This window comes from Podarcis muralis, chromosome Z (genome assembly GCF_964188315.1).
Source record: "Podarcis muralis chromosome Z, rPodMur119.hap1.1, whole genome shotgun sequence".
In the NCBI taxonomy this organism is placed as follows: domain Eukaryota; kingdom Metazoa; phylum Chordata; class Lepidosauria; order Squamata; family Lacertidae; genus Podarcis; species Podarcis muralis.
In genome coordinates this window covers 25361586-25385353 of record NC_135673.1, presented here as the reverse complement: position 1 = coordinate 25385353, position 23768 = coordinate 25361586, and the positions used below count along the sequence as shown (strand labels likewise).

Sequence of the window (23768 nt, the reverse complement as noted above, 5' to 3'; positions counted from 1 at the left end):
TTTGTTCCCTAGCCCTATGAGCCACTCTGACTAGCCCTTTGGACTCACCTGAGCAACACCTGGCTCCTGACCCTGCCTCTTACTCTCATTGACTCATTTTGCTTGGCTGCAGCATGTTCTCGGACTTTGATAATGCCCCTTGGTTGCCTGGATTAGATAGATATACAGTGGTGCCTCGCAAGACGAAATTAATTCGTTCTGCGAGTTTTTTCGTCTTGCGAATTTTTCGTCTTGCGAAGCACCACTGTACAGCAACATGAGTTGCTATGAGTTAACACTGCAAACTTGCAAGACGTTTTTGTCTTGCGAAGCAAGCCCATAGGGAAATTCGTCTTGCGAAGCAACTCAAAAAACCAAAAACCCTTTCGTCAAGCGAGTTTTTCGTCTTGCGAGTTTTTCGTCTTGCGAGGTACCACTGTAGATAGATATAGATAGATAGATAGATAGATAGATAGATAGATAGATGATAGATAGATAGATAGATAGATAGATAGATAGATAGATAGATAATTTATTACGGTCAAAGACCAGCTCGCATCAGTTGCCTGGATTAAGGAATATGTGTGTAAGATTGCCTGCTGTCTGGAGGCAAATTTTGCATCTATAGCTTTTCTTTCTGGCCTTGGCCACCACTGCCATGTGGCCCATGGAATGCTGGCCTGGAGGAAATATGCATTCACAAATGTACTCTAGATACACTTTTGAACAGAGAAATGTTCAAAAGGTGTCATTGCTCAGTGGTGCAATCCCTGGCATGTCCTAGAATCATAGAATCATAGAATCATAGAGCTGGAAGAGACCACAAGGGCCATCGAGTCCAACCCCCTGCAAAGCAGGAAACACCATCAGAGCACTCCTGACATATGGTTGTCAAGCCTCTGCTTAAAGACCTCCAAAGACGGAGACTCCACCACACTCCTTGGCAGCAAATTCCACTGTCGAACAGCTCTTACTGTCAGGAAGTTCTTCCTAATGTTTAGGTGGAATCTTCTTTCTTGTAGTTTGGATCCATTGCTTCGTGTCCGCTTCTCTGGAGCAGCAGAAAACAACCTTTCTCCCTCCTCTATGTGACATCCTTTAGATGTGACATGTCCTGATAGAGCTGGGAGTGTCCTCTGCCTGAAACCCTTAAGAGCCTCTGCCAGTCAGTGCAGCTGGTGCTGAGCTAGATAGACCAATGGTCTGGCTTTGTATAAGGAAGCTTCCTATGGTCCTAACCATGCCAGAACATTTGGTAGGTGTAGATGCTAGTGGATAACTGCATTGATATTGGTGTAGTAGAACATGTGGATGATGCCAGTTTGTATTGGAATTTGCAAAGTTTAAATTCCTCAGGCATCCCAGAATCTTTTGCTCTCTCATTCACATTCTCATTCTCTCTCTCTCTCTCTCTCTCTCTCTCTCTCTCTCTCTCTCTCCCCTTCCTCCCTCCCTTCCCCTCCCCTCCCTATCCTGATACAAAATGACAATTGCTGCACATTTTGCATCCCTTTTTGACTTTAAAAGCAAGCTGCACAAGGGAGTCACGTGGTGCTGCAATTGTTGGCTCTGCCTCTCCTAACACAAGGTGTTGCATGTGTGAATGATCCCTGGGTTCTGTCTTGGCTTTCTTCCTACTAGCTCTGTATACATAGGGAGGTGGTGGTTGGTTTTTTTGGTGTGTGTGTGTGTGTGTGTGTGTGTGTATCAGCACCAAAACATCCAATCCTTCACTTGCAGGCTGAAGTGGTACAGCCCAACAATGGTTTCACCACTCATTGCTGCTGATTAAATAGCTTGCTGCTCAGCCTTAGGACATTTTCGCATGTGAGATTTAAATTGTGTCTTCTGATATGTGCTGGTGCAGGAAAGCAGCGGTGCAAATGAGTACTGAGGCTATCTTACAATTGCATCACAACCTGTCTCACACAAGAGCTCCTGCATGCCTCTGGTTGCGGGCACTGAACATTTAAAGTGCATTACTCCTCCCAAAGAATCCTGGGAGCAATCGTTTATCCTTTACAGGTCTGCAGTTCCCAGCATCCTGGACAAACTACAGTTCCCAGGATTGTTGGAGGGAAGTCATGTGCTTTTCATATGTAGCTTGATTGCAGTCTCTGTCTAGGAAAGTTCCCTTTAAGTTCAAACCTTGTGTGTGTGGCCTGCATCACCCAGCAGGAGGAGCCAGAGCTCTCTCTTCTGTCGAAGAGGATGTGGTTGCTCCTTTTGGTGCCTTTTTTCAGCATAATGCCACCATTTGTTTAGAGTACCATTTACAGATACTGAAGCCCATGAGTGCAAGAGTAGCAAGAGGGCTGGTGCAACCTCCCCCTCCCCACAGTAGCATTACACATTATGCATGTACAGGTAACTCACAACTTACACATATTAAACTTGTGCAGGTTCAGCTTTACGCACTTAGCAAAACAATTTTTAAAAATTAGAAAGAGGGCAGAATGCGGACAGGTGCCCGGGGGGGGGGGATACTTCGGCAATCCCACCCACCATTGCATTCAATGTGTTTGACTAAACACAATTTTGGCTTTACACACTATCCCTGGAACATAACCTCAGTGTGAGTTGAGAGCCACGTGCATAATATTGCTATACAGTGGTACCTCGGGTTAAGAACTTAATTCGTTCTGGAGGTCCATTCTTAACCTGAAACCGTTCTTAACCTGAAGCACCACTTTAGCTAATGGGACCTCCTGCTTCTGCCTCACCGCCGGAGCACGATTTCTGTTCTCATCTTGAAGCAAAGTTCTTAACCCGAGGTACTATTTCTGGGTTAGCGGAGTCTGTAACCTGAAGCATATGTAACCTGAAATGTATGTAACCCGAGGTAATAATAATAATAAAATTTTATTTATATCCCGCCCTCCCCAACCGAAGCCAGGCTCAGAGAGGTACCACTGTAAAGGCTTGTTGTAGGTGCTAGAATTTAATTAAGGATTGAGTGTTATCAGACCCCCAAGTGTTAGAAAGTTATCAATAACAGTGTGTATTAAGATGTGTGCTAGAAGCTTTTAACCCAGGGGTCAGCAACCTTTTTCAGCCATGGGCTAGTCCACTGTCCCTCAGACCATGTGGTGGGCTGGACTATGTTTTGAAAAAATATATGAACAAATTCCTATGCCCCACAAATAACCCAGAGATGCATTTTAAATGAAAGCACACATTCTGCTCATGTAAAAACACACTGATTCCCGGACCGTCTGCGGGCCGGATTGAGAAGGCAATTGGGCCGCACCTGGCCCCCGGGCCTTAGGTTGCCTACCCCTGCTTTAACCCTTTGGAATTAGCCTGTGTAAAAAACTAAGGCAAACTGCCTGAATCGTGTATTAGACACTTCTCCACCCCCTTGCTTGCTTATTTATTTATTTATTTATTTTCTAAATGCATTCTTATATTTTATACATATATTTACGTTAGATACTTCTAACGTGATTTCTAAGGAAATCAACATGTTTTAAGAGTTAATTAAGTCAAATAATTTCCCTTTGAGGTGTTAGCTTGGGGTAATGATCTATTAGCAAGCCAAAAGATAAAAGGTGCATACACCATTTGCAAATCAGTGGATTTTATTGCTCCCTCAACTGAGGATTTAGTTTAAAAAGACAATGCCAGTGTTTTAAGGAAAGGTTTTGTTTAGAAAGGCAGTTAGGAGTTAAGCAACAGTGTTGGGAAGTAGCGGGCTGGAGAGAGAGCAATGTTTGAAAACAGTGGTTGGGGTCTGCTTAAGTCTAAAGGGCTACTGTGGCTATAGAAGAAGCTTCTTGGGGTATGTATGCTGTGGACCTCTCCCTTGTATGCTCAGGTTGTATGTATGTGTAAATAATTCATATACCGTAAAGACACCACAGTCTTTGCAGTGCCTCATTTTTCCAAAATGAAACGCAGACCCTTGACAAGCGCCTGGAATCTTGCAGGGCTGTGGAGATTTGGGGGTGGCGTGTAGCATTATTTCTTAACCACCCTTCAGCACAGTTAGACTAAGTTGTGTTTGTTTGTGGCTATGAACTTATGGTGACTGCGCAGAGCAAGTTGATTTTTCTTTTGTCTTGTTATTCACTATTCTGTGTATAAATATGGAATTCATACTCTTTTGTTTCCTAATGTCTAGATAATACTTTATTTAGCTATTTCCTATGTTTTATGCTGCAGAATCTCCCTTTGCATTTTTGTGACTGATTTTTATGTATAATGTTTATTCTGACACTGAGGAAGAAGCTGTGTTTAGTTAATTGTATTTTGTATAATGTGTATGGGGGGTTGTGGGTATTTTTGGCATTCATCTTTTATTTAAGATGTGTTAACCTACTGGTACATTGTAGGACACGGGTGGCACTGCGGTTTAAACCACTGTGCCGCTTGAACTTGCCTATTGAAAGGTCGGCAGTTCGAATCCCCACGACGGGGTGAGCTCCTGTTCTTTGGTCCCAGCTCCTGCCTACCTAGCAGTTTGAAAGTACTCAGTGCAAGCAGATAAATAGGTACCGCTCCGGCAGGAAGGTAAATGGCATTTCCGTGCGCTGCTCTGGTTTTGCCAGAAGTGGCTTAGTCATGCTAGCCACATGATCCAGAAAAACTGTCTGCGGAAGCGGACAGACGCCGGCTCCTTTGGCCTGTAAAGCGAGATGAGCGCTGCAACCCCAGAGTCGTTTGCGACTGGACTTAACTGTCAGGGGTCCCTTTACCTTTTTAACCTACTTTGTAAAATACTTAGGTTTGTTTGTTTGTTTGTTTGTTTGTTTGTTTGTTTGTTTCCTTATGTGCTCTTTTACCATAAAAATCTCACAGTGGGCTGCAACAATAAAATATACAATACTAAAATAGGGAAAGTGTAAAAACAATTGAAAGCAGATCCATAAAACAATACAATTTTTTTTCTTAAAGAAAAAATACATGTACAAAAACAGTTAATATTTCCAGTAATTGTTGTCAGGGTGGGTTACCACAATATGACATACAGTTAAAAAAAATAAATCATTACAGTCAAAACAGAACTCACTATTCTGCCTGTCTAGTTCTGGACACCACAATTTAAATGGGATATTGAGAAGCTGGAATGTGTGCAGATAAGAGCAGCCAAATTGATCGGGGTTCTGGAAACCAAGGCCTCTGACAGGCATAGGCAAACCCGGCCTTCCAGATGTTTTGGGACTACAACTCCCATCATCCCTAGCTTAACAGGACCAGTGGTCAGGGATGAGGGGAATTGTAGTCCCAAAACATCCGGAGGGCCGAGTTTGCCTATGCCTGGTTTATGAGGGATGGTTGAAGGAGCTGGGTATGTTTAGCATGGATAAGAGGAGACTGAGAGGAGATATGATAGCCATTTTCAAATATCAGAAGGGCTGCCACATGGAAGATGGAGCAAACTTGTTTTCTCCTTCTCCGGAAGGTAGGACTTGAGGCAATGGATTCAGATTACAAGAAAGAAGATTCTGACTAAACATCAGGAATACCTTTCAGATTAGAAAAGCTATTCGACTGTTAAATGGACAACTTTGGAAGGTGGTGGAATCTCCTTCATAGGAGTTTTTTAAGCAGAGGTTGTATGGCCTTCTGTCTGAGATGCTTTAGTTGAGATACCCCCACTTCAGGGGGTGGGAATCAGTGATCATTGGGGCCTCTTTTTACACTATAGTTCTGTGAATCTTGATTCAGCAAAAGAAGTGTGCAAGGAGACCTCTCAACTGCAGCTTCGTAGTAATGATAAGGTGGGTGCTGTATTCTTGGACAAAATCTGCTTACTAAGCTGGTGTGGCAGGACGCGGGTGGCGCTGTGGGTTAAACCACAGAGCCTGGGACTTGTCGATCAGAAGGTCGGTGGTTTGAATCCCCACGACGGGGTGAGCTCCCCTTGCTCGGTCCCTGCTCCTGCCAATCTAGCAGTTTGAAAGCACATAAAACTGCAAGTAGATAAAAAGGCACTGCTCCAGCGGGAAGGTAAACGGTGTTTCCGTGTGCTGCTCTGGTTCGCCAGAAGCGGCTTAGTCATGCTGGCCACATAACCCGGAAGCTGTATGCAGACAAACCCCGGTTCCCTCGGCCTATAGAACAAGATGAGCACGCAACCCCAGAGTCGGCCACGACTGGACCTAATGCTCAGGGGTCCCTTTACCTTTACCTGTTGGCCTGGGTTGGGTCACCTCATGTTATCTCTTTTCTGATGCAAGTGACATTTTAAAAAGTCAGTCTGGGATGAAGCTTCCGATGTTGCATGTTGCTTTTGCTCACACCTAGAATAAACCGGCTTCCTAATGGTCTCCTAAGCTCTGGAAGCAGCTGAACAGTGTTGAGGCATCCATGTTGGGAGAAATATACAGGGAATTCATGGCAGTGATATGCTTTATTTATTTAGCACTAAACTTGAAATAAATTTGGATTTTGCCCCTTAGAAGATTCCAGGCATCCAAATGTGTGGTTTTGCTTGTTTTGCATAACATGGCTCCTTCTGTTTCTGTATTTCAGTTGTTCAAAGAACACAGCAGTGGTGGTGAAGCAGTTTGAGGAAGGGGGAGAAGGACTAGGTTGGAGGAAATTAAACTTAATGAGAGGCCAGGAGGAGCAGCCAGGAAGCAGGGAAATTGCTTTTGAAGACTGATGAAAAATGGTCTATATGTGCAATCAATCAATGAAAAGAGAGAGAGCAAAACTAACTTAATTTTAGTTGTCTTCCTCTCCCACCCTCTGCTTTTATCACCAGTATTTCCATACACGACCTTGCTAATGGAGCCGCAAACAATAAGTTTCAGCCCTATCCAGAGAGAGAATTTCATTAAGGAGATAAGCAACCATAAACTGAAGATGAAAGGCTAGAAGGGAGTGAGTTGCATTTGAAAGCCTTCCAATGTTTTGCTTCCTTCTCCAGCTGGCTGAAACATGCACCATTTGTTCGGAACTATTCTGAGCATGCTGTGGATTTTTATTTTTATTTTAAGTAGGGATATACCTGTGCTGGATATCCAGAAGTAAGTCAGGAGCCTCTGGGGCAGTTTCTACTAGGTGCAGGCTATTTGTTAGTGGCTATTTGTGGGTCTGAACTACCGTATTTTTCGCTCTATAGGACGCACCTGACCATAGGATGCACCTAGATTTAGAGGGGGAGAACAAGAAAAAAAAAATTCTCTCCCTCTCTGCTCAGCGCCCCTTCAGCGAAGCAGCAGGAGAAACGGAGCCCCTTCCATTTCTTCTCCCGCTTCGCTGAAGGGGCGCTGTGCAGAGAGGGAAAGCTGTGCAGTGCCTCTCCAGCGAAGCGAAGCCAGGAGAGCAAGAGGGATTGGTACGCACTGATCCCTCTCGCTCTCCTGGCTTCAGGCGGCTATCCCTGAAGCCAGGAGAGTCTTGCTCTCCGCGAAAGCAACGCGGAGTCTCCGGAGCGCAGCGGGAACTCCCGCTGCCCTCTGGAGGCTTCATGTGGCTATCCCTGAAGCCATGGAGCCTGCATTTGCTCCATAAGATGCACACACATTTCCCCTTAATTTTTGGAGGGGAAAAAGTGCATCTTATAGAGTGAAAAATACAGTCTATACCAATAAAATGTCCTGGTAGATAAGGCCGAAAGTTCATATCATCCTGCTTCCACACAAAAAGTGGTTCAGGCATGGGTATCCGTCCAGCATCTTGTGCACTAAAAGCAGACACATTTCAGAAAAGCTGAAATAAATTTTCTGTCTCCCTGTTCTCTTCTAGCACTGAGACCGGTGAGGTTTGTGTTTCAAGATAACTTGTATGTTTCAGAAACCCCAGTGGAAGGGGTCTGTTTTAGCTGCATGAATAAAACCCCTCCCATCAGTAAGAGGCTGCCTTTAGAACAGAATTCATAGAAGCATAAAATTGAAAGGTTGGAAGGGACCCAAATGGTCATCTAGTCCAATCCCCTGCAATGCAGGAATAAATGCTAAATAACCCCTGGCAGATGGCCACCCAACCTCTGCTTAAAAATCTCCAGTGAAGGAGAGTCTACCACCTTCTAAGGTGGTCTTCTCCACTGCCAAACAGCTCTTAGCTGTCAGAAAGTTCTTCTTCCTATATATTGAAAGTTCTTCCTATGTTAATTGGCTTTGCCATTATTGTAATAGTGTCTTCAAGAGAAGCATTGCCCTTTGTTTTATTTATTTACATGGGGGGTGGGTGGGAAGAAAGAAGTGCATTCAAAGGCCACATTGATCAGCCTCCCCTCTCCCCAGTAAAGCTTTCCTCTCATTGTCTGTCTCTGCTGAAGGAGCATGTGCTCACTCCTGGGATTTCTAAGGATTCTCCACGGAGTCTGGCACTCTGCTTTCCAAAATCCACCCCCTCCCCAAAGCTTGTGCTGACCTTTAGCCACCCACTGGCTAAGAAAGCTTATAAGCTGCTTTGTGCCTGAAAGCTGTTTCCTTCCCTGGAAGCGCACGTAACCGCCTCTCCTGGGAAGTCAAGGTGCTCAGTGACGAATGCCAAGGTTGTGTAAATGGCATCGACTCCTACAATATTCAGGCAGCTTTGCCTAATTGGCAGGGCTGTGCTGTGCACTGGATTCAGCTACAGCCCAAATCACTGAGCCTAATCAGGCCTTTTTGAAGGGATCTGTGCCTTGTTCGAGTTGGGTTGAGGCACCCCCAGATAGTGATACGTGGTAGTGACCGGTTGGGTTGAGATTCCCAGAGCCATCTGGGGCTGTCAGAGGCAGGATGTCAGGCAAGAAAGAGACGCTGGCGTGAGCGATAAGCCTGAGGAAACTGAAATGGAATGAACTACTGGCCAACTGCATCTTCACAGGATGAAGGGGGGGGGGGAGAGATGCCTTTCCCACCAGGCCTCTCCTCCTTTCCGGCACTGCAAGACCTCTTTTCCTTCCTGATCCTGCCACCTGCACAGGATCTGATCCTCCCACTTAGCAGCTTCTGCTCCTTTGCAAGTGGCTTCCCTTGCATGTGTGGGAGCATCAGTGTGCAGAATCAGATTGTCTTGTTTACTGTGTGGTAAACAAAAAAAAAGTTATCCATGTTTTTGCAGGTGGTGATAGTAGAAATCTGGTGTACACAGCAAGAGTGGACTAGAGGCTGAAGGTTAGGAGAAGCAGGTTTGGAGAATACTTTGGCAGCAACTACACATTATGGCGGGTGGTGCTGTGGGTAAAACCTCCGTGCCTAGGACCTGCTGATCGTAAGGTCGGCGATTCGAATCCCCGCGGCGGGGTGAGCTCCCGTCGTTCGGTCCCAGTTCCTGCCCACCTAGCAGTTCGAAAGCACCCCTAAGTGCAAGTAGATAAATAGGTACCGCTTTATAGCGGGAAGGTAAACGGCGTTCTGTGTGCTGCGCTGGTGCTGGCTCGCCAGAGCAGCTTCGTCACGCTGGCCACGTGACCCGGAAGTGTCTTCGGATGGCGCTGGCTCCCGGCCTCTTGAGCGAGATGAGCGTGCAACCCTAGAGTCGGACACAACTGGCCCGTACGGGCAGGGGTACCTTTACCTTTACCTTACACATTGATGCTACTATTTTCTCCAAACTCAGAATCCTACGTCTGAGGCAGTAGTGGAAGCAGAAGCCTTCTTTTGCTGGTTACATCCTCAGAATGTCTGGTTTGAAAGGCTCCAGGATCTGTAACGATGTGTGTGTTGTTCAGATGCCTTTGGAAACATACACGGCATAAAATTGTGACTGTGTTCATAAGTTAAGATTTTCAACTGAGGTATCCCTCGTCTTTTGGAGGTAAGGTGCAGACCCTAATGGTTGCAGACCCAGAAATGGTGCTCCACAGTTTGTAATCTTGGTGTGAAAATTAGTGCCTTATTAAAGAGGCACTAGTTACTTGGGAACTATAGCAATCAATGAAACATTGACTTTTCCTTTCTCTCCATCTCTCTGTATCTAATAGGTGTCTACACTCCTGAGCCATCTTGGAATTTCTGGTGGGCTTTATTATCCACTGGACTGATGTTTATCTACCACTTTAGCGTTTTACAAATTCTGGGACTGGTGAGTGAACATTAATGTTTGCTATATATGCCTGCCAGTAGTTGAAAGAGCAATTACTGTGTGTATGTGCTTAATGCTACTGTGACTTACCTAGGCAATGTTGCTTTGTGCATAGGTGCTTCTGAGTCACACCTCTCTTTGCAGATGCTGTATCTGGCCAACTGCTGTTGCCCAGCCTATTAACAGCGCCATGGGAGGTTCAGGGAGTGACCAGCTTGCTGCTTCTGGGTTGCTAAGGGAGTTGGGTAAACAAATTAGTTGCTGTGAAGATTGTTGAACCATCCTTTTCTCCCCCTTCTCCTAGGCCACACAAGTGAATTTGAACAATATGCTGTGCCCTGCCATCTCGGATCCTTTCTATGGCCCTTGGTATAGACTTTGGGCCTCCGGCCACCAGACGATCATGACTTTGATTCATGGGAAACTCATAATTGGCATCTACTACAGTGCTGTGCCTGTCTTTAGGTTCTGTGTGGATTTGCTTCGACTCCCAGCTAAGAAAATCTACTGAAGCTTCTTCTTGGAAGGAAGTGGTTTTTTTATAGGAAGCATAAAAGGACTGGTGGTTGTGCTGCAGAAAAAGGGGAAGAGGAAAAAGCACCATGGATTAATGGTTCCTTTTGTTACAAAATAAGGTGTTCCCTCCCATTCCCAACTGACTACTGATTTTTCACTGCCCATAGCCAATGGCAAAACTTGTGGCCTTATCCACTGAGAGGGTGACATTCATTCCCTGCAGTTTCTATCCTTTAGAAAACAGAATATTGCTACTTTGGATTCAAGTGTTCCAGGGTCTCCCAAATCTTGATATATGGTGTCCTCGCTGCATCCACTAGTTCTTAGTAGATAATCACACAGGGTGGTGATTAGGGCTGGGCAATGTATTGATACATAGTTTGCAGACCACATTGTGAGAACTATTTCAGAATAATTGAGCTGGCAATGTATTGCAAAGCACAGACTTCACAACTCCAGAGGGCAGTATAATTGAGAGCCTTCTGGCAGCTGGGTGCCTGCCTTCCCTTTCCCCTCCAATGGCTGAACACCCCACTCCCAGCCTCAGCACCTCCCCGTAATTGTAATTGCAGTGTCTCTACACTGCAGAAATTGTGGGTGGGCTGCTTCTTCCTTCTCCCTTTGTCTAGGGAGGAGCGGAAGGAATTTGCACACCAAACGTGAGGGCTTGCCTGCCTCCGATAGGAGGAATCTACAGTGCGCATAGCACACTGCTCCTTCACCTGATCTCCCTCGTGGCTGCTCCTTCGACTGATCTTCACTCTCCCCAAACCTCCATGTTTCAGACATAGATTGGAATGTTGAAAACCAGATATCCAGCAGTCCTAGTGGTGGTTCTTAAATTTACCAGTAAAATGCAGCTTATCTTGTTCTGTGGACACTGAGCATCTTGTAGTATCCTATTTCTGCCAGTTTCACTTGATTCACTTATCATTAATTGATCACGGTGTTTGGCATCCCGATCTTCAATACAAATTAGCAAGGTTCTGTTCTGTTTAAGCTGGTTGAAACCATGGGGAACAATTAACAACCCACTAAAAGAAACAAGAAATAAAGACTTTCCAAGCTACAGTGGATTTCTGTCCCAGTGTGCTCAAATCCAACCATATTGTATTTGGTTCCAGCTCATAGGTTGGTTTTCTGTACCGAAAAGTGAAAAACACGAAGAAGGGGGAAAGTATGTAATAAATTTAGGGAATGAATTATGGGGTGTTATGCTCTTGATGCAAGCAGTGCCTGCGTAGGAATAATTGTTCTACAAAGAGACACTGTCAGTTTGGGTTGGTTAGAATTTTACCCTTCTGCAAACTGAATCATACAGTATTTAAAATTAATGATGGTGTTTACTTAAACACACCTGATGGCGTTTATGTTTAGCCTCACTTAACCACACCCATGAAGAACTAGTTGGTTTGCCTGAGCAGAGGTGCAGAAATTTTTTAGGAAGCAGGTGATTGCTGGTGACAAGTAGAATGGATTTGTGTTACCTTTTCAGTGTTAGCCCAGATTTGAAGAGAAAGGTGAAGAATGCTCCTCTGTAACCTTCTGAAGAACTATTCTGCTTAATGGTCACACAGTGTCCTGTAGTGACAATGTTTTAAGCATTCTCTTTCTCCCTCACCCTCCCCATTCTTCTGGTTGCATTGCCTTAGTTGTGGAATGCAAGATACGACAACTGCCATATTTCCTCCAGGTATATTTCTCCAACGGGATGCGTTCTGCAGTCACTGATACCTCAAGGAGAGAGAAGTTGCCTTAATGGTCAACATTGCAGCTCATTTCATTCAACCAAGGGAAGATGGTGGGATGGAGATTCGTAGAGCTGTGGAACTGCAAAAGACACGACTGAGTATTTTACTTCAGTTGACCAAAACTTGAATATTTAACTGCAATTTGGCATACAAAGAAGAGTATCCTGGACTTTTGTCTTTGTAAACCTTTTTGTTTTGGGAATCTTTGTAGTGTGTGAGGAATTTTGTACATGTTATACTGTGAATACTCTTTACTACCATGAGTTTTATCAAAGATGCTCATTGATGAGTTCCTGTTTCACAGCCCTGCTTTTCATATGCCTATTTTCTGCTTCTGGCAGAGCATTGAAGGAGGGAGTCTTGCATAATATTCAGTAATCCTGTCCAGGGTTGCTCTTTGCAGTTGCTGTGGTGAATCTTAATGTCTAGGTTGTTTACTCTCCCAAAGTGGCATATTTAAACAAAGGCATAAGACAGTGAAATTCCTAGCATAGCTGTAATCCTTTATCGTAGACAAGTAGACAGTAATGTAGGATTCAGCAGTATAAAATCTTGAAAATTGTAAGCAATTGTGCCTGACCTTTCTATCTGTTAGAATTACTTTGAGTAGGTTTCTTTCTTTGATCGCAGTGAAGCCACCTATCCCTTGGTGATGACCCTTTTTGTACTTGTTTCCAGTTCCATCAGTCCCTCCCTGGAGCAGAAATAGTAGCTGTTGTTTTTTAGGTTTTGAGTGAAACTTCTGAATTGACTGAGAGTGGCCAAATCTTTCAACCCTGTGCCATGTTGCTCATCCACAAGGGGCCTAATCCTTCAGCCTTACCTTTTCCCAGCCCCTTTCAACAAACATGTTGGTGCTTCTTGATCACCTTAGTCCATGCTTCAGATTCTCCCTGGAAGTGACTTGCCACTCTTAAAAAGTGCCATGTTTTCTCCCATTGCCCTCTTTCAAGTGTTCCACTTAGTTTTGCTTTCAGAGGAGATAGCTGAGCAACTTCAAACTTGTCACTAAGGCTGACACGCCTCCTCTTCTGAGGTAAGCAAAACTGCATTAATGATCAGTTTGACTGGGTTAAACACACACACACACACACACACACACACACACACACACACACTACTAGTTTCGGTGAAAGCATTACTGGTCTGGATAATCACCTGCCTGTTACTTGTGCCACATACTTTCATGACTGATGAATGGGAGGCTGCCTGCATCAGTGTGTGGGGCACTTCATGCAAGTATGCCCTTCAGGGCTCTGGTGTGTGGCACTGTGGCATATTCCAGTCTGTAGTTGTGAATGTTGGTGAGTTGGGCTGCATTCTTGAAATAAAAGGACTGCTGGTCAGTATAGAACAAAAGTGTGTTTGGCTTCACTCCAGACAAAGAGCTGCCAAGTCTGCTCTTTGTAGTTGCAGAAGTTGGCCAGCTCATTCAGTAAAGGGACCTTCACCCAATAGAACTTGCTTTCTGAGTCAGTATTCTACAACTTGGGTTTTCCTGAGTTTTACCTCCTGAAGCCAAAAAGACCCTTCTTATAAACTTTTTTTGGTTGGGTGTTTCGGTTAAGTGACAGGACAATCCCCTTCCCTGTTAAGAACTTCCAAAACCTGATTGGTTCTAAAGTAAAAGCCTGAAATTTCTAATGACTAGTCCAGAGTTATGCACTTACCTCTGTACCATTGGGGAAGATTCTACAGCAGGGGTGAGGAAACTGTCGCCCTCCAGATGTTGCTGGACTACAACTCCCACAGTGCCTGCTCATGCCCATGCTGGTTGGGATTGATGGAAATGGGAGCCCAATAACATCTGGAGGGCCATAGGTTCTGCATCCCTGCTCTTCACCCCCTCCATAGGTAAAACCTAACCTACTTAAGAATTGCATCCTTTGCCAAGAGGGGCTTTTCATTTCTGACAGGACAATTTGTAACAGGTCACAGCTGGGGAGAATTTCCACTTGGAGAGATGTGTTTGTCCAGTGCTTGACCTCCAGGTGAGTTGGGCCCCCTACCTACTTTGCCTTTATATGCTGTCCTGTTCATTGAAGGTGGATGTGTGAATTGTCTTAAGGAGCCAGAGGCTGGAATTTGTAAGTTTCATTACAGGCCTCATACCTCCCCCACCCCTAACTAAAGGACTGTCTTCATTGCTTCTTTAGCTAGTTTTCAAGGCATAGCGTTGCAAGGCAAAGTGTAGCTTTTGTTAGGATATGGTGCTTGAATAAGTGGGGTGCCAAAGTCTATTGCACCTTAGCAGTGCTTTAAAAAAAAAAGATAAAGGTGCTGGCACTATGAAGTTGTTAACAGTAAGTGCCACACTTTTAACATTTTTTGGGGGGGAGGTGCCAGTACTGAGGACCCTTGAGGACCCCTAGAAAAAAGCACTGCACCTTAGAATGCCTGTGTTGTTGTGCATTGTGGATTTTTACTCATCCACTTAGATTATATGGCTGGATCAGCATGGACTTGGGTTTCAGTGCTTTCGTGTTTGGAGCTTCTTGTATAATCTTTCTGGCTGTAGAACTCCCTAGGGCTGCAGGGTAGCCTTCTGTTCAGCAGAAGGTGTCCTTTTGGAAAGCCAGAGATGGAAGGCCTGGGAAGGGTGGCTGTGATGTGCACTTTAACATTAGAGATCAGCCTTACTCAACCTGGTGCCCACCAGATGGTTCGAACAACTCCCATCTGCAGGGCACTTGGTTGAGGAAGACAATTTTTAGAGTACCTCAGTGTAGCTGTGACTATCTTTTCTGTGGCCTATATATCAGAATTTTGATATTTTTCTGTATTGCTAATTCAGTGTTTTGTAAAGTCCGTATTCATTACTCCTCTTTTAGAATGAACTATTTTGCTATGTATTATGAACTTGAGTTTGTACGCCAGTAGTCTTTATAGGGCAAAATACCCTGATTTCTTGTACATTTGTGGTTGTGTTGTGTTGTGTGATGGAGGTGAAGATTAACCTACACATGATACATTTCTGCAGCAGCTATGATTAAGTATTTATTTTTTAAGCAGGAACTGTGATCCATAAATGATTTATTAGGTATCTTTAGGATAGCTAACCTATCCTTGCTGTTTGGGCCACCATCAAGATCAGGGGAATTCCTATTCCTTTTTTGCCTCTTTATAAATATGGGAAAAATGAGTTTTTTATGGCAACTAATCTGAAGCTGCCATTCTCTTGCAGTAGCAGGCATCTCCAGCCAGTTAATTTAAAAAAAACAGCCATCTCATTTTCTCCCTTTCTTGGCCAAACTGTATTACTTTTGTTACTTTGAATTTCTTTTCAGTGGTACCCGTTGGGCAGAGGCTTATTCCATCATCAAAGCTGGCAGTGGGATGTGTATGTGTCTCCACTGACCTATAACCCACCCTGAAGCTCTCCTCTCTTCCACTGAATCCTAGGTGTCTTATAGTAGGCTCAATTTTATAAACTACTACTTCCTTTTAAAAAAAATGTAATAAAAACCCATTAGGTAACATTTTCCAAATACACACACAAAGTAGATATCGCGTACTTGAATTTATGGGAATTTGTATTTGTGTCTGAAATGACTTTCTTTATCTCTTAATAAAATATTGTTCCTGGGGAAGTTGGTTGCATTTATTTAAATGGAATAAATATTCCTACATCCAATTAGCACAGTTGTGGTGTAAAGGAATTAAAACAAGTTATGCTAAAGGTAACTTCCACTTTTGGACATTTGTGGGATGGTGGCTAAAACGTCCACCCAGAATCTAAAGGGCTTGGACCACCCTGGAGCAAAAACACAAAGCCATCCTTTGCTCTAAAAGTCCTATGGAGATGCAGGAAGTTCATAGTTGCTACTGACGGCAAGAGCACCAGCTAGTAGGTACCTGAGAGCTATGCACATTTCTAGGAAAGCATATAGATAAAAATTAAGGATAAGGCTGGTGGCTGTGTAGCCAAATATAATAATTTTGGAGCCTATCAGCTAGTTTAATCCATTGAGCTACATATCACAATATCAGCCTACAGCTGGCATAATAGTTTTTCCTTTAAAAATAACTGGATTGTGGAATTGCCAAAGGGGGGTAATTATGTTAGCCAGCTGGAGCAAAAAGAACAAAGGGTCCTATTGCATCTCAAATATCAAAATGCATATGATGGCAATAAGATTTCATGGATTACATTGCTGACCCAGTGAACTGTGGTTCACAAAAAAGCTTGTGCTCTTAATACATTTGGTGCCACAAGACTCTTAAGATTGCGAAAGCGAACTTGTAAACTGTAATTTGACTTGGAGCGTTGAAAGTCCCCCTGTTTTAAGTCACCATATTACTACTGCATCAATAGTAATTTAAGACCAGGTCTAGATACTTAATAGTCATGGCATTCTGCTACTCCACAATCACACACCCAACTGGAGGGGAGGAGGGAAAGTCAGCCCTTTAAAGTTTTTTTAAAAAGCAGCTGGAAGAAAAGCACAGCTCAAATTCTGAGCTTGTGGAAAGCATGCCCCCAAAGTAACTTTTATTAAAAAGCATGGGAGATCTTTCCTTATGATTTACACAAATATGGGTCATTTACATAATGGAAGGGGCCTAGCAGTAGCTCCAACTGAAGCCAGCTTGATTGGAGGCTGGAAAAAAATGTTAAAGGAGTGGCAAGGACAGTGGTATTCAGCCACAAACTGCAACTCGTACATCACACTTGAAAGAGCTGTGGAATTCTATTTCAAGTGAACTTCGAAAAGTTGAAAAAGTCCACTGAAACACTTCAGGAGGTTGAATTTACATGCAACAGAGGAACACCAAGTACAGTGGTACCTCGGTTTATGAACGGTCCTGTTTACGAACTACTCTGTTTACGAACTCCGCAAAGCCGGAAGTAGTGTCTTAGTTTGCAAACTTTACCTTGGTCTAAGAATGGAATCCAAATGGTGGAAGGGCATCAGTGACAGGAGGCCTCGTTAGGGAAAGTGTGCCTCGGTTTAAGAATGGTTTCAGTTTAAGAACAGACTTCAGGAACGGATTAAGTTTGTAAACCTCGGGTTAAGTACTTAATTCGTTCCGGAGATCCATTCTTAACCTGAAACTGTTCTTAACCTGAAGCACCACTTCAGCTAATGGGGCCTCCTGCTGCTGCCGCGCCGCCGGAGCACAATTTCTGTTCTCATCCTGAAGCAAAGTTCTTAACCTGAAGCACTATTTCTGGGTTAGCGGAGTCTGTAACCTGAAGCGTATGTAACCTGAAGCGTATGTAACCCGAGGTACCACTGTACAATGAATTGGCTAACAAGTTGCCAATAGGTAGAAACACCTTTAAATCTTACACGATGCTCACCAGAGAATGCCCAGTATGGTTTCCCCCTCATGGGTACCTACTGTACTTCAAAGAAAAGCCTCTGCTTACATATTGAAAAGCTAAAATGCATTTTCAAAGTTAACTTGAAGCCTCCCTATCTCCCATTTTCTTGCATAATGGTGGCAGCTGAACGTATCTGGATGACTGCAGTACATTCTGGTTGAAATATACCAGGCCAAAACACTTTGAAGGAAAAGCATAAATACAAGCAGTGATTATTTTCTTTTTCTGCTTATTTTTATTGGGTAAATGATTTAAAAGGTAATAACAATAGTGTTAAAACTACTACAATATCTTTCCACAGCCATTATCTCACAGACCCACAAATTACCTTCTAGATATTTTTTTTTCCTTTTTCCTCATTTTTACCTTTAAGCCATACTTATAAAAATGCCCATTTTATTCAACAGTATCTTCACACTAATAGCAAATAAACATGGAAGGATCTAGTTTAAATGGTAGGAGGTTTGTGGTAATCTGTGATAATATTGTAATCAATAGTCAAGTTACTAAGGAAGGAAAAAAATAGGGGCCTTTAAGCTACTCCAGGCAGCTTTTCTTTTTTTGCCCATTTGTGTCACCTTGTTGCATTAAAGAACTCATTATGCTGGTGAACCATTAATTCTTGTAACATATAAAACACGAAAATAACTTAGAAACTAGATCCAATCTTTTGAAAAGAATCAACTTTGATATACAAAACAGTCATAAGTTGTTACAAAAGTTCTTTTGTTCTCAGTGCATTTGTGTACCAGCAAAGTTACTGGATCCAGAGCAAAAGGAAGGTATTTTTTTTTTATTCATTTTTTTTAGTCTTCTTCTGAAACAGTAATAAAAAAAACAAGGAAAAAACCCATATCTTTGTATATAAAGAATAATCATTGCTGGTCTTAATAAATGTAACCAGAAACCCTTAAAATCTGAGAGGCACACTTCGGGTTTCTATATTATTTTATTTAAAACACAAAAAGTCACCAGTTTTATTTCATTGGAGGAGTCGCTTAGGCTCCTCGAAACTTAATTCAATTAACATCACTAGCAAAAAATCAGTTAAGAAACTGTACAAAAATAAAAAAAAAGTTAACCCATTTCATCCTGCAGGGATTTTGGAAGGACTGGAAGGCAGGCTTTTTTATTTTATTTTTTAGGAGCAGCATTTAGGCTTGGCTGGAGGATTCTTTGGTTCGATCCAACACACAAGAGATGTAATCTACTCCAGGCAACAGTTTCAAGAACCTGCACAGTTGAAGACAAGTGAAAAGGTTGAGATACATACGCATTGGGGTGTGTGGTGTGGCCCGGTGGTTCCAGCTGACAATTGTGTTGCGGTTGGTGCAAAGCACCTCCCATCCCACCGGAGCCTGCTGTGGCCCCGGCGGGAAAGTGGCAACGATGCAAGACTGCACAAGACTCTTCCAGCTACTGGTAACGGTGTATGTTGTGTGTGTGCAGCTCAGGGACGCAACTCTCCTTCAGCATAACCGGAGAGACTTGTTCTGGAACTGCCTCATACCACACGGGTGCAGGAAGCAAACTTTTAAAGCTAGAACAAAAGCGCCTTTTGGAATGAAATAAGGCAAAAGTAACTGATCAATGCTTGCCCAAAGCTCAGTGATCAATATTGACAGGAAGGTGAGAAATCTGTCTGGGATTTTCAAAATCAACACAAAATGCTCCAATTTCAATTTGCATATTTAGGAACAAACCACAAGGCATATTTCAAGCCTTGTTTTTTCCTTGATTTGTTTTCAGCAAACAGAGCTACTATGTTCCTGTGAAGTACATCATGTTTTGTACGAATAAACCTACAATTACATAAGAAACATAATCCTTTGTGTCGTTGGCACTTCCATGCTCAAGAGGTAAGTGCCAGGAAAAAATGTCAGCAAGAAACGGATTCATCTATATGTAAAAACAGAACATTTGCTGAAGCTTCTGTCTCACAACATGCCAAGCAAGAATTCTTCCTAAATGAACATATGCAAGATAGGCTCAGAAGGGTCTGGAGGTTTTTCATGTTTTTTTTAAAGCACACCTTTCCAGTTTGTAATAACCCTTTGAACTAGTTTTAATTTCCCAAGCAACAGCTACTGAAACATAGACAAATATGCATTGTGCATTACACTGTGTACAAAAAAGGAGACAAAATGATCCTTTTTCCTCCCCCAAGCCATGGTGGGAAGTATTGCTGACCTCGTCCTTCAAACCCTGCAGGATATTTTATTTAAATCAGTATTTCATTATTACACTGGTAAGAAATTCTGTATAACATCTGCATATATTGAGGATTTTTTTCCCTAAAAAAATCTGATATGATTTCCGAGTCCGCATGACCAGTCACGTGACCTGCTCAAGGTTGATTAGCACCTTTAAATACACATATATTTATATATATATAATAGATCTTTTTAAAAAACTTCTAACAATGAGCTCACCCAGAAGCATGAGCTGTAATGAGATAACAGAGGAAAGATGGGATTGGGTGGCCATGGCTGATTTTTCAAATGTTTTGCAGCAGATAATATTTTTTTCAGCTTGTGCTCAAGTTTCCCTTTAAAGGGCAAGAATGAAAAAGTTGCATTCAGAAAGCCACTTGTTGATACCTGTTGTTTCAAGGTGAATCTGCTTTCCAACACCCAAATGGAAAGGGTCCCCACATAACTTCAACAGAAGCAATGGCCAGTTCTTTTCCTGACCTGCAATGTCTGCCAGACATCTGTTGGCTACTTGTGTTTTCAGGCCTTCTGCTCACTTAAAATTAAGGCATTAAAACAGAAAGTTAATATTTGGACATCAAATGCTGTGGATGAAGGAAATGACAGCATTCCCTGTGAGAACTTTCTCTGCTAGCTTCCCTGTTAATGTGAGAGCCACCCTCTGCTTGCCTCTCTGTACGTATGAGAATTAAGAGTACATTTGAGGATTCTTAACCAGCTGCTTGACATTTAATAGTGTTTGGTTTTGCCCACACTCATCTATCCTCCTACAGGTATGCATATGAACTCCACATCTAGTGAATGAAATATGCTGGGATTCCTGTGAAAATGTATTTGGTTCCTCCAAAATTTATTATTGTTATTTATTAAATTTATATCTCACTTTTCATCTTAAGATCACAGGGCTGTTTAGCAAAGAGCCTATCCCCTTGAATATACACTTCATCACTGTCCACGAGAGTTCTGTCAGTACATTAAATAAGGTGAGTCCCAAACTACTAACAGCTTCCAACTTCATGAACGCCTTTTCCCTGTCTCTCTTCCTCATTGCTAGAGTCTGATCAAGACAATAACTCTTTCAGCCCCTTTCACATAGGACAGAAAGACAGTCATTGCCACAGGACTGATCCCTCCGGCTCAGAACCATTCAGATGACTCATTAAATCCAAACGCATTTTTCATATCCACCACCACGACTACTTAAAACAGTAATTGCGTTTGGTTGATTGTAACAAACTCCAGGCAACTGGAATATGTTGGGAAGAGAGAGAAGAAAACCGATTTCTGCTCTCGAACTAATTTCATTCCTCACCAACTCTCAATAGAGAAAGGAGTTCAATATAGCCATCTTTTCTCCAGTTTATCCCTATGCCCCCCCCCCATTATTTTGATAACTTGCATCCTTGTCAAAGGCACTAATACCTAAATCCATTGACTTCCTTATACGACAGCTGCTACATGCCAACGGCTTCAGCACAAAAGCAGCTTCTATCCTTGAAGTCTTAGAATGGCATTGGTGCAAACAGTCACTCATGCACAAGCCACCTTGCTATACATGGGGCCTGTGAAGGCCTTGAGTCCCATGAGTAAAAAGGTGGCACACCGCCTTCCTAGATGTGCAGCAATTAAAATGGCAAATGCATTGGCCAATATAGCCTGAACTGGTTTTGCAATAAAATTCTTCCTATATGATCATTGTATACCATGCAAAAACCATAGCTGCCTTCTATTCATAATCAAGCAATTCATCTCAAAATCTGCCTCTCCTAGGATTATCAGAAGAATCTGAGGCTCACATATTTACTTACATGAAATCAAAACAAGTTTATAGGAACATTGAGGATTGTACAGTTAGTCCTACTCAGGCCTCCTTCATAGTCTAAGTTTCTGACCTAAATCTTGTATATTTTGTTTTTATGAGCAGCTAATCATGCTTGTATTCTCTAATCCAAGCCCTTTAAGCATTATACTCTTTCCTTCCATCCACAGTCTTACAGAGAAACTTGACTGATATAATTCAATGTTAATGAAGTTAGAATTTTAAGGTTTTATATCAAAAGAATCCCAAAAGGTCTATATACTAGCCAAAGTAAGGATTTTGTAAAAAGAGAGTGAAGGGGCTCTTTGTAATGATGCAGCGTTTCCATCCGTTGCCATGATGAACTTAACCTGCTGTGGAGAAGCGCCATCATGGCAACGGAAACTATCATCATAAAATTGTACAGTAATAGAGATAGCTAGACCAAGAGGGGGTGGGGTCTCCTGGGAAGAGGTCTGCAGAGAAGTCCAGGGACTGGTCATGCGGCTCAGTGTCAGGAATAATGGTTGTATGGTGGGAGGGGGTGCCCAATGCCATTCTGGAAGTGATGATGCTGACGGTGAGCAAGGTATTCTGTGTAGCTCATGGTCATCTTCTCACTGCGGTACCTACAGGGGCCGGGGATGGGGGCAGAGAGGGAGAAAAGCAGAGACAGAAGGGTTTAAAGAAAAGGAAGAAATGTTCAGGATTTCCCAAAGCAACACATCAAGAAACAGACTTCTGACTGCAAAATATTCAGTGAGTAACACAATGCACACACATTGCAGTCTGCGTATAGAGGCCAGACACACATATGTCCGCACACAGGTTCCCCGCCCCTTTATGATCCATTATCCACCAATGACCTAGGACACGGGTAGGCAAACTGAGGACTGGGGGCCGGATCTGGCCCAATTGCCTTCTAAGCACACACACAGGACTTGTTTTATGTACTGCTAAGATTTAAAAAAGGGACGCGGGTGGCGCTGTGGGTTAAACACAGAGCCTAGGACTTCCTGATAAAAAGGATGGCGGTTCGAATCCCTGCAACGGGGTGAGCTCCTGTTGCTTGGTCCCTGCTCCTGCCAACCTAGCAGTTCGAAAGCACATCAAAGTGCAAGTAGATAAATAGGTACCACTCCGGCGGGAAGGTAAACGGCATTTCTGTGCGCTGCTCTGGTTCACCAGAAGCGGCTTAGTCATGCTGGCCACATGACCCGGAAGCTGTACGCCGGCTCCCTCGGCCAATAAAGCGAGATGAGCGCCGCAACCCCAGAGTCGGCCACTGTTGATATATCAGAATAAAATGAATCGCCAAAGAAGATGAAGTAGTGAGGCTAAATGGGAAGCGAGGTAAGACCCATGAGGACAAAAGCATTGTAAATTAAACCAGAAGTTCTACTAAGGATGAATGTGCATTTTGGTGTGGCTGCCAACACAGGATCTGGCCCATGATCAGCAACACGCACTTATCTGGAATAGTTCTGGAATTGCCTTTAAAGATAGTTTGATGTTTAATTACACAAACAGCACAGATCAGCAAACATTTAGCCATTAAAGAGAAAAAAAGGCAGAATTGTTCTGCTGTGTTTAAAGTTTCCCTTAAAAGCTAAACTGGCTTGAAATTGAAGCAGTTGCAATCCGGGTCTAATTAAGTCCACCCATTTGGCAATGTGTACAGGACTGGGGAAGTAGTGCCTAGTTAAAAGGACCATACATCTCCATCAAATTTGCAAAGATCAGGGATGTGGAACCTGTGGCCACCCAGATGTTTGACTCCCAACTCTCCTGAGCCTGAGTTAGAATGAGGCATGGTGGAATATCAGCTGCAGCCAGATCTGGATGGTCACAGGCTCTGGCATAGATCATAAGCTATAGGCTGACCCAAGTGCCAATACAGAGCTACGAGGGAAGCTGCTCTGCAAGAAATTGGTAAAATTAAGACCCCAGAACAATGGCCAAGTCCAGTGATAGCTTTCAAGGGCTCAAAACTGATCCTAGATCTGTTCAGCACAAAAGCTGGTCCAGCCATGATACAGTGCTCTGATGTGAGGGCCAAAGCTTTTGACGTTAAATGCATGAACTCATTCAATGTGCCTACTTTTAATCACTGTATGTGTCTATTCTTTATCACCAGTCATTTTAGTAATTGTATACTGTTTTGTGGTGTTTTACATTTTATGGTATATGCTGCCGTGCACCTCCATGTTGTATTG

General features: G+C 43.2%; 2 protein-coding genes across 10 annotated transcripts in view; one reads left to right on the top strand and one right to left on the bottom strand.

Annotated features, from left to right (window-relative positions):
- TMEM164 (transmembrane protein 164) overlaps window positions 1–15802 on the top strand; it is a 56211-nt gene extending 40409 nt beyond the window's left edge. For all 7 annotated transcript variants that reach the window (XM_028714290.2, XM_028714292.2, XM_028714289.2 and 4 more), the window contains exons 6-7: window positions 9845–9945; window positions 10250–15802. In XM_028714290.2, coding sequence (XP_028570123.1) covers window positions 9845–9945; window positions 10250–10456 — 308 coding nt within the window. In that variant the 3' untranslated portion in view covers window positions 10457–15802. The remainder of the gene's footprint in view (window positions 1–9844; window positions 9946–10249) is intronic.
- A 1951-nt stretch (window positions 15803–17753) lies between these two features.
- Window positions 17754–23768, bottom strand: part of AMMECR1 (AMMECR nuclear protein 1) — a 127967-nt gene continuing 121952 nt past the window's right edge. For all 3 annotated transcript variants that reach the window (XM_077922738.1, XM_077922737.1, XM_028714858.2), the window contains one exon: window positions 17754–22181. In XM_077922738.1, the coding sequence (XP_077778864.1) occupies window positions 22067–22181 (115 nt within the window). In that variant the 3' untranslated portion in view covers window positions 17754–22066. The remainder of the gene's footprint in view (window positions 22182–23768) is intronic.